Genomic DNA, 13,106 nt, shown 5'->3' with positions numbered 1-13,106 from the left:
AAATCAGAGTCTGGGTAATTTTCCATTCTGGCAAGAAATTAAGATCGAATAATTTTGGTCTCATCAGCAAAATCAAATCAATTTTTTTTGTAAGATGGTCTTTTTTTTGTAAGGTGCCTATCCAAAATATTATTAGCTTTCGTTTCCTGAAAATGTAGATTCGTCATTGCCTATCAGTGCAGATGCAATTGTCAATTGCAATAGAATCTTAATATAATGATGATTATTAATTTTATCAATTTATAATAACTGATTTCATCATCAGTTTCCTCAAGATAAATATCCATTAAACTGTTAATTGCATTTTTATCTGCCGATATCAACAATTGTTAAATTACTTCCGCGCTTAGTATCTCATTAAAAATCAATAAATCACTGACATGACATTTATATCTACCGATTATTAAGTGATTGAAGTAAACTGTTATTTTTATAATATGATATACAAGCGTAAAAAATGTAAGAAAATTGTTAGAAAGAAAAGTATATTAATTATTTCGTGTTCTCGGATTTTAGTGATTCCTTTATTAGCCTCAAAGAACTATTTTTTTTTTACTCTACATATGAATAACTTCTTTCTTAAAAAAAAAATAACATTTGTGAATGATTATTTGTAACTCATTAACTTATTATGAAACTCTTATTTGATAAAAAATACCTCGTTTTTATAACATTCTGTTGTAACAGTCTACTTCTTTTGGATTTCCGTCCGTTAGGGAAAAAGATATGTATCGCGCAAAAAGCGATCTGACAATGAAAAGAAAATCTTCTAGATGGCGAGTTTGAAAATAGCGTCCCGCGCGCCGAGCCCGACGATTGGTCGATCGCGTGCGCCAATCCCGTGCGATTATGAATGCACATTTACGAACGCGCCTCACAGTGATGCCAGTTTCGAGACGCTGCCACATGCCACATCGTGTAGAGGGGATAACGCACACAAGCGTGAACCGTGTACATGTAATGTATGATATGAACGCTCCGCGCATGACATGTACACGGTTCACGCTTGTTGCGTTATCCCCTCTACACGCTGTGGCTGTGGCAGCGTCTCGAAACTGGCATCACTGGCCTCAACGTCTCAACGTATGTACATAACATGACCGAAGACTATGAAACCATAATGGCCGGAATGGCTGGATCGAGAGTAATTACGGCATAACGTCCAAATTGCGTCCTGCAGTGCCCACAGCTGTCTCACGTCACGCAGTCATAATCCGCTTTTCCGTCTGTTCTGTCACGGTGAGTATTTCGTCTCGAGTTTCGATAAGACTTTCCCCCTCCTCCCAGAATTGTCGATTATATCTTTTTTTTTTTTTACCAATGTGACGTTAATGTCAACGTTATCGTCAACAAGTGATAAATTGTGATCGAATTTCGAGCGAGTCTGCCGTGTTTTGTTTTTATTATCATTACTAATTTGTTACAATCTCTTGGAATATGTCATAGCCATTATCTCGAAAGCGACGCGCCTCGCGTTGCCATACGGACATAGCTTTTTTTTTCTCGTCATTTAGAAATTGTCACGCTTTAACGCGAAAATTGTATATATGCAGAGAGGAAAAAAGGCGTGCGAATGAAATTGTCCGTGCGGAAAATTTCGATGCGACAAAGATGACTTCTCGACTTGTCTATATAGTACAATATTATGACAGATGACGATATATATACTCTCGTATATGCGATAAAATTTCGACAGATTAATCGGTCGACATGCGAGGATATTATTACTGTCATCTCGAAGCTCGAACGGTTCTCGCGTAAGCCACTTCGTATTTTTGCGTTTCGTCATCTACCACTTTAATAAGCGGCTGTTCGATTAAGCTACATCAATAACAAGTGTTTATGCTCCCAATAAAAATCTCAATGATCTCAATTGATACTCAACAAGATCGAAGATTCATGTTATTTTATTACAGTCCTAATATGTATATATATTTATAATTAGCTGTTCAATTCTGTAAATATCGATATTTATATTTTTTTGTAATTTATACTAATTTATTGTATTTTGATACATTTTTTACATACTTTTGCGATTTGTGAAATTTATATCTGAACATTCTATCTCAAATTCTCATATTTAGAAACTCTTCCAATTTTAACGCAATAATTATATATAAAATTTAAAAAAAAAATATATATATATAATATAATTATATATTATTAAATGAAAGAAAAAGAGAGAAATAAATTTTAATTTCCAATAATCTCGAAGCAACAAGAAAAGCAAATATACTGCGACTTTTTGTATAAAAGTCATCGTTATATTTTTATCTTCTACATGAAACATAAGATATTATCTTACCAAACAAATAAATATACTCTTTCGGTCAAGAGAAAACAAAGTACGTTGCTATATTTAAATTATTAGAAATGATAAAGCTCACGAAATATCATAAAATGTACATGACACTATAATACTATATATATATGGGCAATAAATGGTATTTTAATTCGAGTCCTTGGTGGTTGCATTGATAATCTACATATTCGCAATATTTGCATTGCAAGGTATTTTAAAATAATCGTACCCATATGTGTCATTAAAGATAAGAAAGTCAGGTAGTTCATTTCCTCTTCCTCTTCCTCCAATTTAACGCTGCGAATAATTACTCGCATTATGTGGGATGCCCTAGAAATTGTGAGAATTGTTAGGTCTTAATTTTAGCCTGTGAGCGTGTAAAACAAGGTACTTTTTGTCATTGTGAAAATTCTCGCTATCAATCATAATATTTTAACGTTAGACATCATATATATATATATATATCCAGATAAATAAATCTTACTGAAATATATAACTAATACGAGATTGTTGCTTGTCATTCATTTGCATTTTGTAAATTTAATTCGTTAAAATTCCGTAATATTTCGTAAAAAAATTCATATAATAATCAGTATTGATACAGGATCACAAATGTAAATTTGCAGATTATCGATGACAAAAGGTCTCAAAATTACGCTCGCAGCGAGATATAGTTTCCTTGCGATAAGAAAAAAGCATATTGATATATTTAATATTGCGATTTTAAAATGACAGTCTCTTAATTATTATATGCAGATTTTGCGGGAAAACTACACTACAACTATCACAATGAGTGGCGAAGGATTTGACCCATGCGAGTGCATGCGACATCACATGTCCATGCAGCATCTACTTTCTATCGTAAGTTGCGAGAGGGATAAAAGGCGAGAGTTGTAATTAAGTGTTGTTGCGATAAAACCGCGGTCGATGACGAGGTGCATGTTTCTGCGAACGTTTGGGTTTAGGCAAAAACAATAACGAAATTTTTTTTCACAACTTTTAAAGCAATGCGATCTCTTCTGTTTAGTTGGCAGAAATTTTTTTATTGCGCCACGCAGTTATATAAAATCGCTTCAATTACGTAAGTTGATTGTTGGTGCACGATATTATATGAATCGAATATATGGAGTCTTAAAGAGACACTCATGCAAAAAGGATTTATTTACTTTAACGGATAAATTTGTTCAAGTTTGAATACAAATTATAACGAATAATCCTTGTAAATGTTAAAATATGGAAAACAGTACTCGAAACATATATAAATATAAACAGCTTATATGTATATATATAAACAGCTTTTTTACCTAATAAATAAATATCGATACGTATGTTACCAAGTATCTGTACACAATCGTCAAAGCAATAATGATATATTGTAATTTTTTTGTATAATTATCGTGCTTATTGAGGCGAAGCGTAACATCTGTGATATGTTTAAACGGAACGAGTTATTTACCTTATTGCGCATATTTTGCAAGTAAGCGATGTTTTGCTAAATTGTATTATTATTTCAGTTACGACAATCGCAAGATTATTGTTCGGATACCGAATGCTTCAGTGTTTCGAGAAGTATGCACTTTCTATATTTATTGTGTGCTGAATATTCTTTTAATTATAATAAATATATTATAGTTATATCCTAGTGTGTTAAATTATATTACACTACGATAGAGTTGAGCAAAATTAAGTTTAACTTTAATCTAACTAGCCACTTGTGTTTTTTTCAAAACTAAAAATGGATAAAATATTATTAGCTTAAACTATCGGTTACACAAATTATACACTAAATAGATATTAAATTACAATAATAGTATAACAAAAAATACGAATGTTTTCTTTTCAGTTCCAGGACCGCAGAACGTGCAGGAACCGTCAGATTTTCTCTTTACTTGTTTAATTATTGGCTTTGTCGTTCTCATGTTTGCATTTAGACCGAGATCCTTGCGACAACCGTCTAGGAACGTTATCAAGAGCAACAACGAGCCCGTAAGTTAATTTATCAATTGGCTTTACTAATAGAATCTTGAACGTATGTTTCTAGCATATATATTTGCAGGGTTCACATGACGATCCACCTTCGCCACCGACAGTGAATTGAAGTACAATATTATGGCATTAACGGGAGATCTTGTTATTCAAGATTTTATATCGGGATCTAATCCGATCTAACTCTATGCTAACTTTATAATAGGGGAAGATATGGTAAATATGTTATTACAGCACGGCTGTTGTAATGTGTACGCGTTAGCGATATATATTAATCGTATTTCTTGAAACATAACTCCCTACATATGCGATAATCTTAATTTTATATAATATAGAGCACTTTCTTTTATTTAAATTTTCTATTTATCTCTACATAATAATTATCATGTGCCTGGATTATATACACATGATCATAAAATATTTTTATGAAAACTTTCAGATAAATAGTAGTAAAATTTAACACAATTATATATCACTAATACGAGATCTCTAGCATTTATTCTGACATGTCAGTCTTTTACAATTAGCGGATAATACGGCGAGTTGCAATAATTAATAAACCGATGAAACCCGTTTGCGTGCAATAAGAATGCATTATAATATATATTCAGCATAGTTTAAAATCTTTACTAAAGATGATGAAAAGATCAAGTACCTGCAAATGGATATAGTCATCTAATAAAATTGTTTGCTTGACATTTATATTCGATATGAGAAAATATTTGATATGAAAATATCTAGAATCTACTAAGAATTACAAAAAATAAGTTAATGCATAAAGATTCTCCCATGTGTTGATCACATATACTCAATACGCAATTATCTGCTGTAAATAATGATAGTAAAATAATGTATAATAATTGAGAATTTGGGATCTATGTGGTTTGTCAAGACATACTATTTATATTTTTCTTTTTTTAAAGTGCGCCTACAATAAGAAATGTACATGATAAGATATATGTATATAAAATACTTTTTTATTTTTTCGGTATTATATAAAATTAATGTTCAAAAATTTAATTTCTTTTTGTCTACAATGTAGAAAAAAATAAGTATATATTATAGTTTTATAATATATTTAAATGCATTATATCATTTTATTAAAATAGAGATATCTTGTCAACTTTGGATATTTCACACAAATGTAAAATTTAAGAATTAGAGAGTCTCAATTATATATAAATAATAATTATTAATAGTATTATACACAATATTATACTCTATATATGATAAAATATTTTTTACTAATAACAAAATGTGTTGTTTAATCTTGTACATTCCCCATATTTCCAATAATAAAACTGATTCTCGATATAGCAAGAAAAAAATTTGTGTTTATTAATATATGCTTTATAGAAAGATAGTATACAAAACATGGGATATAAAATAATATATAAAGAAACGCGCTCATTTCAATAATTCACTTTTATTTTTATTAAAAAATAATTATATTTCAGATAAAAATGCTGCAGTTAATTATTCTATACAATATTATACAATACAATATTAATATATTCACAATATCCATGCGTCTTAATTTATACAACTGCAAAAGAAATATTTATGAGAGTTAGTTTAAACATATTATTATATCCTCGAATAGAAAAGAAAATTATATATTAACAGGTATTTTAGCATATTTATATTCGTAAGAAAAATGAGAGTCGATAATATTTATTGAAAAAATCGCAGATAAGTATTGTCTTTTGGAAGAATAAATATATTGTTGTAAAAATCATCAGACTTCAGAGCGAATAAAAATTAAACATGATATTGAAATTTGAAAGTTGTTGCTATATTTTATGATCAAATTTTTTTGTTTAGCAATTTGAGCTGATTTATATACATCATGTAATTTTTATAACTTTAATTCTTCATAGAGAAATCGCATTTTAAAATATATTTTTTTATTACATATATGGATTAGTTTTACCAATCACAGATTATTAATATTTTATATCATCTCCAATATGTACAAAATACATTGCACAAGTCAAGCTTTATTTGCATCCAATTAATATTAATGTTCATATATAGGAAAGAATCCGAATTATAAAGTATTGTAAAAATAAAATAAATACCATAAGATTCAACAATAGATGCACTATAAAAATCTTGTATATATTTTTGTACTTTTGGAAAATGATATAGCGATATATATTGGTTTCTTCACTATTATACATTTATATATTTACACATATATAAAATACACTTTATTTTATGTATATATATATTTACATGTAGCAGATTATTGAATGAATTGTCTAAATAAATTATGTATCCCAAAAATATTGAAAGGATTCTAATTACTTATTATAGGATTTTAAGATGGAATATATTTGAAACTTAACGTGTTTAGAAAAAAAGTTATGGTCGTAGCTTCTCTGAGCAATTGAATCCGTTTCAGAATGTGGATTTTTAATAGTGAAAAATTTTGTTTATTCCAATTAAAAATCATTAGAAAAAAAAAAAGAAGAGAAAAGCGGATCGGTGTTTAAAATCTTTGGGTGTACATATGAACACTTAATTTGTTACTTATTAAATGTCCAAAAATCTAAAAGGATCACATCATATATCTTCTTTCATTGACAAGAAAAAATACAGAATAACTCTTTTAAATGGCATTTAAATATTTTCATTCATAATCCTAGATATTATTTGCTCTAACTTTTGTGTATAAATATGATATACTTACTAAATGATATATCAGTCCCTCTGTAAATTATCTATGCTTATTGATGCAGTTTTGCCATGGTATTTCTTACTTTTTGTATTACTCCCGATATTTGTTCATATTTACCTGTCGAATCAGGTAAATTTTCGAAATTGATAACATCGCAAATATCTTTGGAAAACTTTTCTGATGATGGTAATTTATTATATGGGGAAGTACTTGGCAATATCGGTGTACCTAAGTGCACCGATTTGACAGAACTTTGATTTGTATTTAAAAATTTAGAAGATTGGATTGGAGTAGAACTGCATTGAGACATTTTTGTTTCATTGGAAACTGATGTGTTCAATCTGCTATTCAACTCATTATTAAATGATATATCAAGATGACACTGTGATTCTATAGAATCTTTGTTAGTATTTGAGCGTTCTCGAGAGATAGAAGAGCAATTGGATTGGGGTGTAACCGCTATACTGGAAAATATGTCAAATGTATTGTTTAAATCGTTTTTAAGTGACGTGGAACTAGGATTGGACTGTGAACTATTATCTTCAAGTTCTATCAGTAATGTTTTTTGTGTACTTTCTAAGTCAGATAGAGACGGCGAATTCGCAGTCAAGATTGTATCACCCTGAAAAAAGGTGCAATCTTAAGTTAAGGTGCATACAAAAAATATTACAGATCAATCTTTTAAAAACATACCACAGAATCGGTGGAAGGCAATTCTTGCGACTGTGAGTCTGAATCTTCCGTTATTGATTGAAATGATTCAGATGGTGGTGGTGGTGGCATTGGCACTGATTCTGTTGGTAAAGGTGGTATAAAATGCCCATTAAGGGACACATTTTCCACATTGTCTAAAAAAATTTTAATATTTTCTATTTTAATATGGTAGATAGTGAATAAAATTAACAACAAAAGTGAATAAAAGTAATTATCAAAATGTGCATGAAACATGCATATTTTGATAATTATATTATACCTCCTCCTGCATCTTCTATTTCCATATCACTAGGCATTTCTAATGTATTTACTATTGGTGTAGATAATTTCAACTTTTTCCGCTTATAACCGTCATCGGTTTTTTTACCTTGTAAGTGTAATAACATTATTTCTTTACTATGCATAGGTTGTATTTTTGGTGCCCAATATTTATGACTATCCTGCAATCAATAAACCAAAATGTGTTTATATCTTCAATAAGAAATGCTTTAAGTTTTTATGAGATAAGATCATTTTAATCAGGTAATATTCGCGTCCACTATATATCGCTTACATCAATGATACCAGGAGCACATGGCACATTAAAACCAGGAAAGTCATATATTTTTTTTATGTCATATTGATCTCTATCTACATCTGTAATGATTTCTCCCTCTTCTTCATTTGGATCAGCTTCCGCTACTCCATCAGAATTGAACAATGATAATCCAGAATGTTGTAAGCGCGCTTCTTCCAACCACCCTGGAGGGTAGCCAAGTAATCTCATTCTAAGAAAAAACGTTTCGGAAACGTAGAAAGAACCTCATTGGCCCATTAGATTGAGAATTAAATCTTTCCTTCCTTATTTTAATTCAATATTTCATCTCGCACAAACACATTTGTGCAGTAGAAGAAAAAATAGAGAAAAAAATTAATAAAAATTTAATATATATATATATATATACATCGTCGTGCACACACACATTAACTTGTTACAAAACTAAAATGATATATATTCTGTGTTAATAATGTTATTGCTGTCAATAGGAATATAATGAATACCGATTTAAAAACAATAGGAAGGAGTATTTCTCCAAAATCCAATGGATTATGTAATTAATATACCTATATATGTGCTTAGGTAGTTGATTGTCTTTCAATCCTAGAGCCTTTCGTAGTTTGTGGCTTAATTGACCAGGAATCATATGACTAAACCTTTGATCCTCGCTCATATGATACCGAACTCCTGTATTGTTTTTTATAGCAAATTCTTTACGATTTTTATTAATATTAGTTTGATTTTTAGGCAATGGACAGTCTCGCAAATTATGATTTCCATTACAATTGAAGCAATTTAGTTTTGGTGCGCAATCTTTTCTTGTCACAGAGACTGATTCTTCAGTAATAGCCTCATATTTCTAAGATGAAATAACGTCTTTTAAAGTATAAGGATAATAAAGATGAAAAAAAGATAAAATTTATTTTTGAATTAGAATATATAATAACATAATAATGAGCACATACTGTAATATTCCTCAATCTTATTGTTAGAGTATCAATAAAATTAATAATTATACCAATACATGTATAATGCTAATGCAAAAAATTCAGTAATGTGTCTAAAAGATGGAAATATACATGTATAAAGAGAAGATGACATACTTGTCGTCCATATGTCGGAACTTCCAAATCATTCATAAAATTTGGTTTTTTATCAATTGTAAACATTGATAGTATTACATCACATGTATCAGTTTTGTTTTCTGTGCTATCATTTAATGCACTATTGTCTTCTACATTGACAAACGATTCTTGATCTTTGGAATTATCTTTACTATCCCAAACTTCTAAAATCAAACTTGATACATTTATATCTTGCTCGTGGGATGGTTTTGATTGCACTAAAGTGTGCAAAAAATCTTTTATTTGTTGTCGATATTGTCTGTAAATATATAAAATTTCATAGTCTATAAACAATTTAGTACAACAAATCGCTTTATAACGCTTTTTTAATTCAGATGTGTTAATAATGTTTATAAAATATAAATATTATTTATTTCATAAATTGTAAAGTCTCAGATTCTATAGGTAAGCATATGAAAAAGCTGATTTATTTCAATGTATTTCACATGATAAAAATTTATACTACTTCTTGGTTTTGATTACAACAAAAGATTAGAATCCTTAAACATTTTGAATAATTTAATGGAAATTAAATAATAATTTAGTGGAATCTCTTTCTTCAATTTTCTCTCTATTCTATTAATTAAACACACAAGATTAAAGATCGTTTTTGGAAATTTAATTTATATTCATGTATGTCAAAAAGGACAAAAATGTTGCTTTCACGTGATATAATATATCCTTGTCAAATCAGATGGTACAGATTCCCGCGCACGTCTTATGTAAACAAAGTATAGAATATACAACAATTTTTCGCACCTTGAGGTACTCTCGTCGCGAAACATAACCTTAAAAAGGGGTTGCGGAGCACCGTCATTCGACGAGACGGACTGTAAATCTCTCGACGAGTGAGTTGTCACCTCGGTTTTTGCGTCGACATCGTCCCGATCCGATGAGTTCTCGTTGTTCTTCGGATCATAGATTGGATTGCCGTCGAGGCAAGCGACTTCCGTGTCGCAACTCGAATCCAGCTCGATTATGTCCGTCTCCGATTCTTCGACGGTGATCGTCGAATCTAAAGATATTGCTTCCATGCTCGGATTAAGCACGCGAATACCGCTGTTCATTATAAACCACTAACAGACACAACACACGGCGAATCTTTGGGATTTTCGCGCTCGATCCGAGGCAAAATGAAATCGACACAATAATGGCCAGTGACGCTAAGAACGAATGGTGTATGCGCATGCGCAGCGCGGTGTTGCAAGATGGAGGAGAAAAATTCTCCAGATAATTTTCATGCGACAATACGTCATCGATAACGTGATGGACTTTGACTCCTCGGAGCAGAACTTTTTCAGAATTCATTTAAATCATTCAACCCCACTCTTTTCGTTATTCTATGATAATGATATATAAAATATATTAAATATTATAAAAATATCATTAATATTACATATGTAAAATAGAATTTATTAACTTTGTAGAAAAGAGAAATTAGAATAAAAAAAACTTGTTCCAACAAACGTAAATATTCACATAATAAATCGACGCAATAAATAAATAATTTTAATAAAATTATTATCTCGTTTCTAATTGATAGAGAAATTTTATCATTTAATGCGTGTATAAAATACTAGTAATCTACAGAGTCGCGCATATATAAGAAATTCATTTTAAAGTGTGCAATACAAATGCGATCCTTTTTTCAATTCGTTTGTTATTAAAATTATATCTTTTACCAAAATTATATATACATGACTCTTCATTATTTTGAAGTAATTTGATCTTCTCTTCGTATCTTCCTGCTATAATTTTATTTTAAATTTAAAAAAAGTGAGATAAAGGGATAATGCATCATGCAATATGAATTAGGCAATTATATCATTAATCTATGGAGATTGTCGATTGTTCACACAGAATGAAAAATCGACATGTATCCTTTGCAAATATTTGACAATGCCATTCTTAAAAATACAAAAAGCTACGTGGTGCCAACAACGAATAGAATCTTGCAAACGTAATGGTTGGCGACACGCTATATACATGCCTGAAGCGAAACATGTCGTTAAAGCACATTATAAGGGTGAATGGAGAAACGATAAGAGAGAGGGCAAAGGCATAGGAATAAGCAGGTGTCATAAAAATTGCATCCCTTAAGTTTCTTTTTTTGGATATCTACTTAACTTTCAATCAATATTTTACCCCTTAGTCATTATTTTTGTATATAATAACTACAAGATTGTAATCTCTTTTCGATAAAATATAAATTGCACTCGTTTCTACCTAGTTTTATGATCTAAAAACGATATAAATAAAAATATTAAACGTAAGTATAATTATACGTTTTAATTATAATTTTCATTTAATTAATAATCACGGGAATATAAAAAGAATTTAAATTGAGTTTTAACGTAGTCACATTAAATGATTAAAAGGACTATTTTTTTATATCGTAATATCAACGTATTTATATTCAAGTCCCGATATTTCATTCGCTATACGGAATCATTCTTTCGCGCAGCTTCGGCTGGATGTACGAAGGTGATTGGTTCAAGGATCGTAGACATGGCTATGGTATTTTGAGTAAAATTTCGGAAGACGGTAACATACGTAAAGTGTACGGCGGTGATTGGGCGAAAGGAAGAAAGAACGGATTCGGAAGCAATTGGTACAGAGACGGCAGTTATTACGAAGGAACGTTTCGGAAAAACAAACGAGACGGTTACGGCCGGATCTGGTATAAATGCGGTAGTGGATATTATCAAGGCACATGGTCGAACGATCGTTATCATGGAGAAGGGATACTCATTCAAAGTACATATGAAAATTTTAAATACGACTTCACAAAATAAATTTGCTTAAAAATATTTGTCATTTTTTTTCTACTTTTAATGACATATTACATAGAGAATAGAGAATGATACATTTTTCTTCTTAACTGCTTGTTTGATCTTATTCTCATTTGGCGCATTAACTTTAAGCTCTCTTATTAATCTCTCATTCAAGCGCGAAATACTCTTATCTGAAAATTCATAAATATTTATCCTAAAATCCCCGTAGAAAATGGTAATCTCTACGAGGGTCAATTTATAAATGGCAAGAAGGAAGGTCGAGGGGTCTTCTATCACTTTGACAGCCATCAAGTACAGATGGGTCATTGGGAGAATGACATCTGTATCAATAGCACGATAGAGGACATCGACTATCACCGACAGTCAAGCTTATATCCGACATTATTACATATTCCAAGGATAAATAGCCAAGCAGTGCTGCACTTATAAGTGCATTGCGTCATCTCTCGTTTACGTTTTCTTTAATCGATTTAAACATACATGTTTCATGTGTTACCTATTCTTTCCGCATTTAGAGCGAACGGAAAATATAATCCGTGCGTATGATTTAGTAACTACATCCGTTTCATTTCGATAATCGCGTTCCTGTTATATAGCATTGATTCGCGCGCCGATAAAGTATGTACAAACAATAACCGAACATATTCGATTTTCATCGTAATCGAAATATAACACATCTCAAGTTACCCGCAAAATCGTGTACATGCGAGTCCGCCTCCCTCCACATCCTGATATTTCGTTTGTTTTTACGGCAATCGTAATATACATGGACGTAAGAAATACCTGGACAGATCGTAAGGTACCCTTTTAGACGCGGGGGCTGAGTCTGAAAGGGTGAGGGGTCCATCGTTGCGGCCATCTTAGAGGCCAGAGATTTTGCATCTGCTTTCACGTCGCGCGGTATTATTTAGTATTAAATATACAATATAAATAACAATAACAATTAAACAAATTAGAATACAAA

The 13,106-nt window shown here is 30.7% G+C and overlaps 3 protein-coding genes across 4 annotated transcripts; 2 read left to right on the top strand and 1 right to left on the bottom strand.

The window, feature by feature from the left end:
• The first annotated feature begins 1,055 nt into the window (after positions 1-1,055).
• Positions 1,056-5,537, top strand: LOC115243336 (small integral membrane protein 14). The gene is made up of 5 exons (XM_029820233.1): positions 1,056-1,239; positions 3,059-3,163; positions 3,817-3,871; positions 4,146-4,288; positions 4,359-5,537. Exons 2-5 carry the CDS (start codon positions 3,092-3,094, stop codon positions 4,398-4,400), a joined length of 312 nt encoding a protein of 103 aa, XP_029676093.1. The 5' UTR covers positions 1,056-1,239; positions 3,059-3,091; the 3' UTR covers positions 4,401-5,537.
• A 229-nt stretch (positions 5,538-5,766) lies between these two features.
• LOC115243334 (zinc finger CCHC domain-containing protein 8 homolog) lies at positions 5,767-10,533 on the bottom strand. Of its 2 annotated transcripts, XM_029820232.1 has the most exons (8): positions 10,107-10,533; positions 9,327-9,606; positions 8,790-9,082; positions 8,239-8,452; positions 7,945-8,125; positions 7,665-7,819; positions 6,984-7,593; positions 5,767-5,834 (listed from the first exon to the last, which is right to left on the bottom strand). In XM_029820232.1, the coding sequence occupies exons 1-7, from the start codon at positions 10,412-10,414 to the stop codon at positions 7,021-7,023; spliced, it is 2,004 nt and encodes a 667-aa protein (XP_029676092.1). In that variant the 5' UTR covers positions 10,415-10,533; the 3' UTR covers positions 5,767-5,834; positions 6,984-7,020. The 2 variants fall into 2 exon arrangements, with proteins under 2 accessions (XP_029676092.1, XP_029676091.1); XM_029820231.1 differs by lacking the exon at positions 5,767-5,834 and having other exon boundaries at positions 6,750-7,593.
• Positions 10,534-11,044: 511 nt separating this feature from the next.
• On the top strand, positions 11,045-13,100 carry LOC115243624 (MORN repeat-containing protein 3-like). The gene is made up of 4 exons (XM_029820757.1): positions 11,045-11,065; positions 11,163-11,438; positions 11,747-12,104; positions 12,351-13,100. Exons 1-4 carry the CDS (start codon positions 11,045-11,047, stop codon positions 12,569-12,571), a joined length of 876 nt encoding a protein of 291 aa, XP_029676617.1. The 3' UTR covers positions 12,572-13,100.
• Positions 13,101-13,106: the final 6 nt, after the last annotated feature.

This window comes from Formica exsecta, unplaced genomic scaffold (genome assembly GCF_003651465.1).
Source record: "Formica exsecta isolate Colony F162 unplaced genomic scaffold, ASM365146v1 scaffold72, whole genome shotgun sequence".
NCBI lineage: Eukaryota > Metazoa > Arthropoda > Insecta > Hymenoptera > Formicidae > Formica > Formica exsecta.
Note: the sequence above shows the minus strand (reverse complement) of the source record. Positions and strands in the feature narration are given on the sequence as shown.

Excerpts from the sequence above, each read along its gene's own strand:
- LOC115243336 (XM_029820233.1), top strand. The coding sequence starts at position 3,092 with ATGAGTGGCGAAGGATTTGACCCATGCGAGTGCATGCGACATCACATG. Across the intron at positions 3,872-4,145 it reads ATGCTTCAGTGTTTCGAGAA|TTCCAGGACCGCAGAACGTG; the intron begins GTATGCACTTTC and ends TTTTCTTTTCAG. Across the intron at positions 4,289-4,358 it reads TCAAGAGCAACAACGAGCCC|GGTTCACATGACGATCCACC; the intron begins GTAAGTTAATTT and ends ATATATTTGCAG.
- LOC115243334 (XM_029820232.1), bottom strand. The coding sequence starts at position 10,414 with ATGAACAGCGGTATTCGCGTGCTTAATCCGAGCATGGAAGCAATATCT. Across the intron at positions 9,607-10,106 it reads CGCGACGAGAGTACCTCAAG|ACAATATCGACAACAAATAA; the intron begins GTGCGAAAAATT and ends ATATATTTACAG. Across the intron at positions 9,083-9,326 it reads TTCCGACATATGGACGACAA|AAATATGAGGCTATTACTGA; the intron begins GTATGTCATCTT and ends ATTTCATCTTAG.
- LOC115243624 (XM_029820757.1), top strand. The coding sequence starts at position 11,045 with ATGACTCTTCATTATTTTGAA. Across the intron at positions 11,066-11,162 it reads TGACTCTTCATTATTTTGAA|GCAATTATATCATTAATCTA; the intron begins GTAATTTGATCT and ends AATATGAATTAG. Across the intron at positions 11,439-11,746 it reads GCAGGTGTCATAAAAATTGC|TATCAACGTATTTATATTCA; the intron begins ATCCCTTAAGTT and ends TTTATATCGTAA.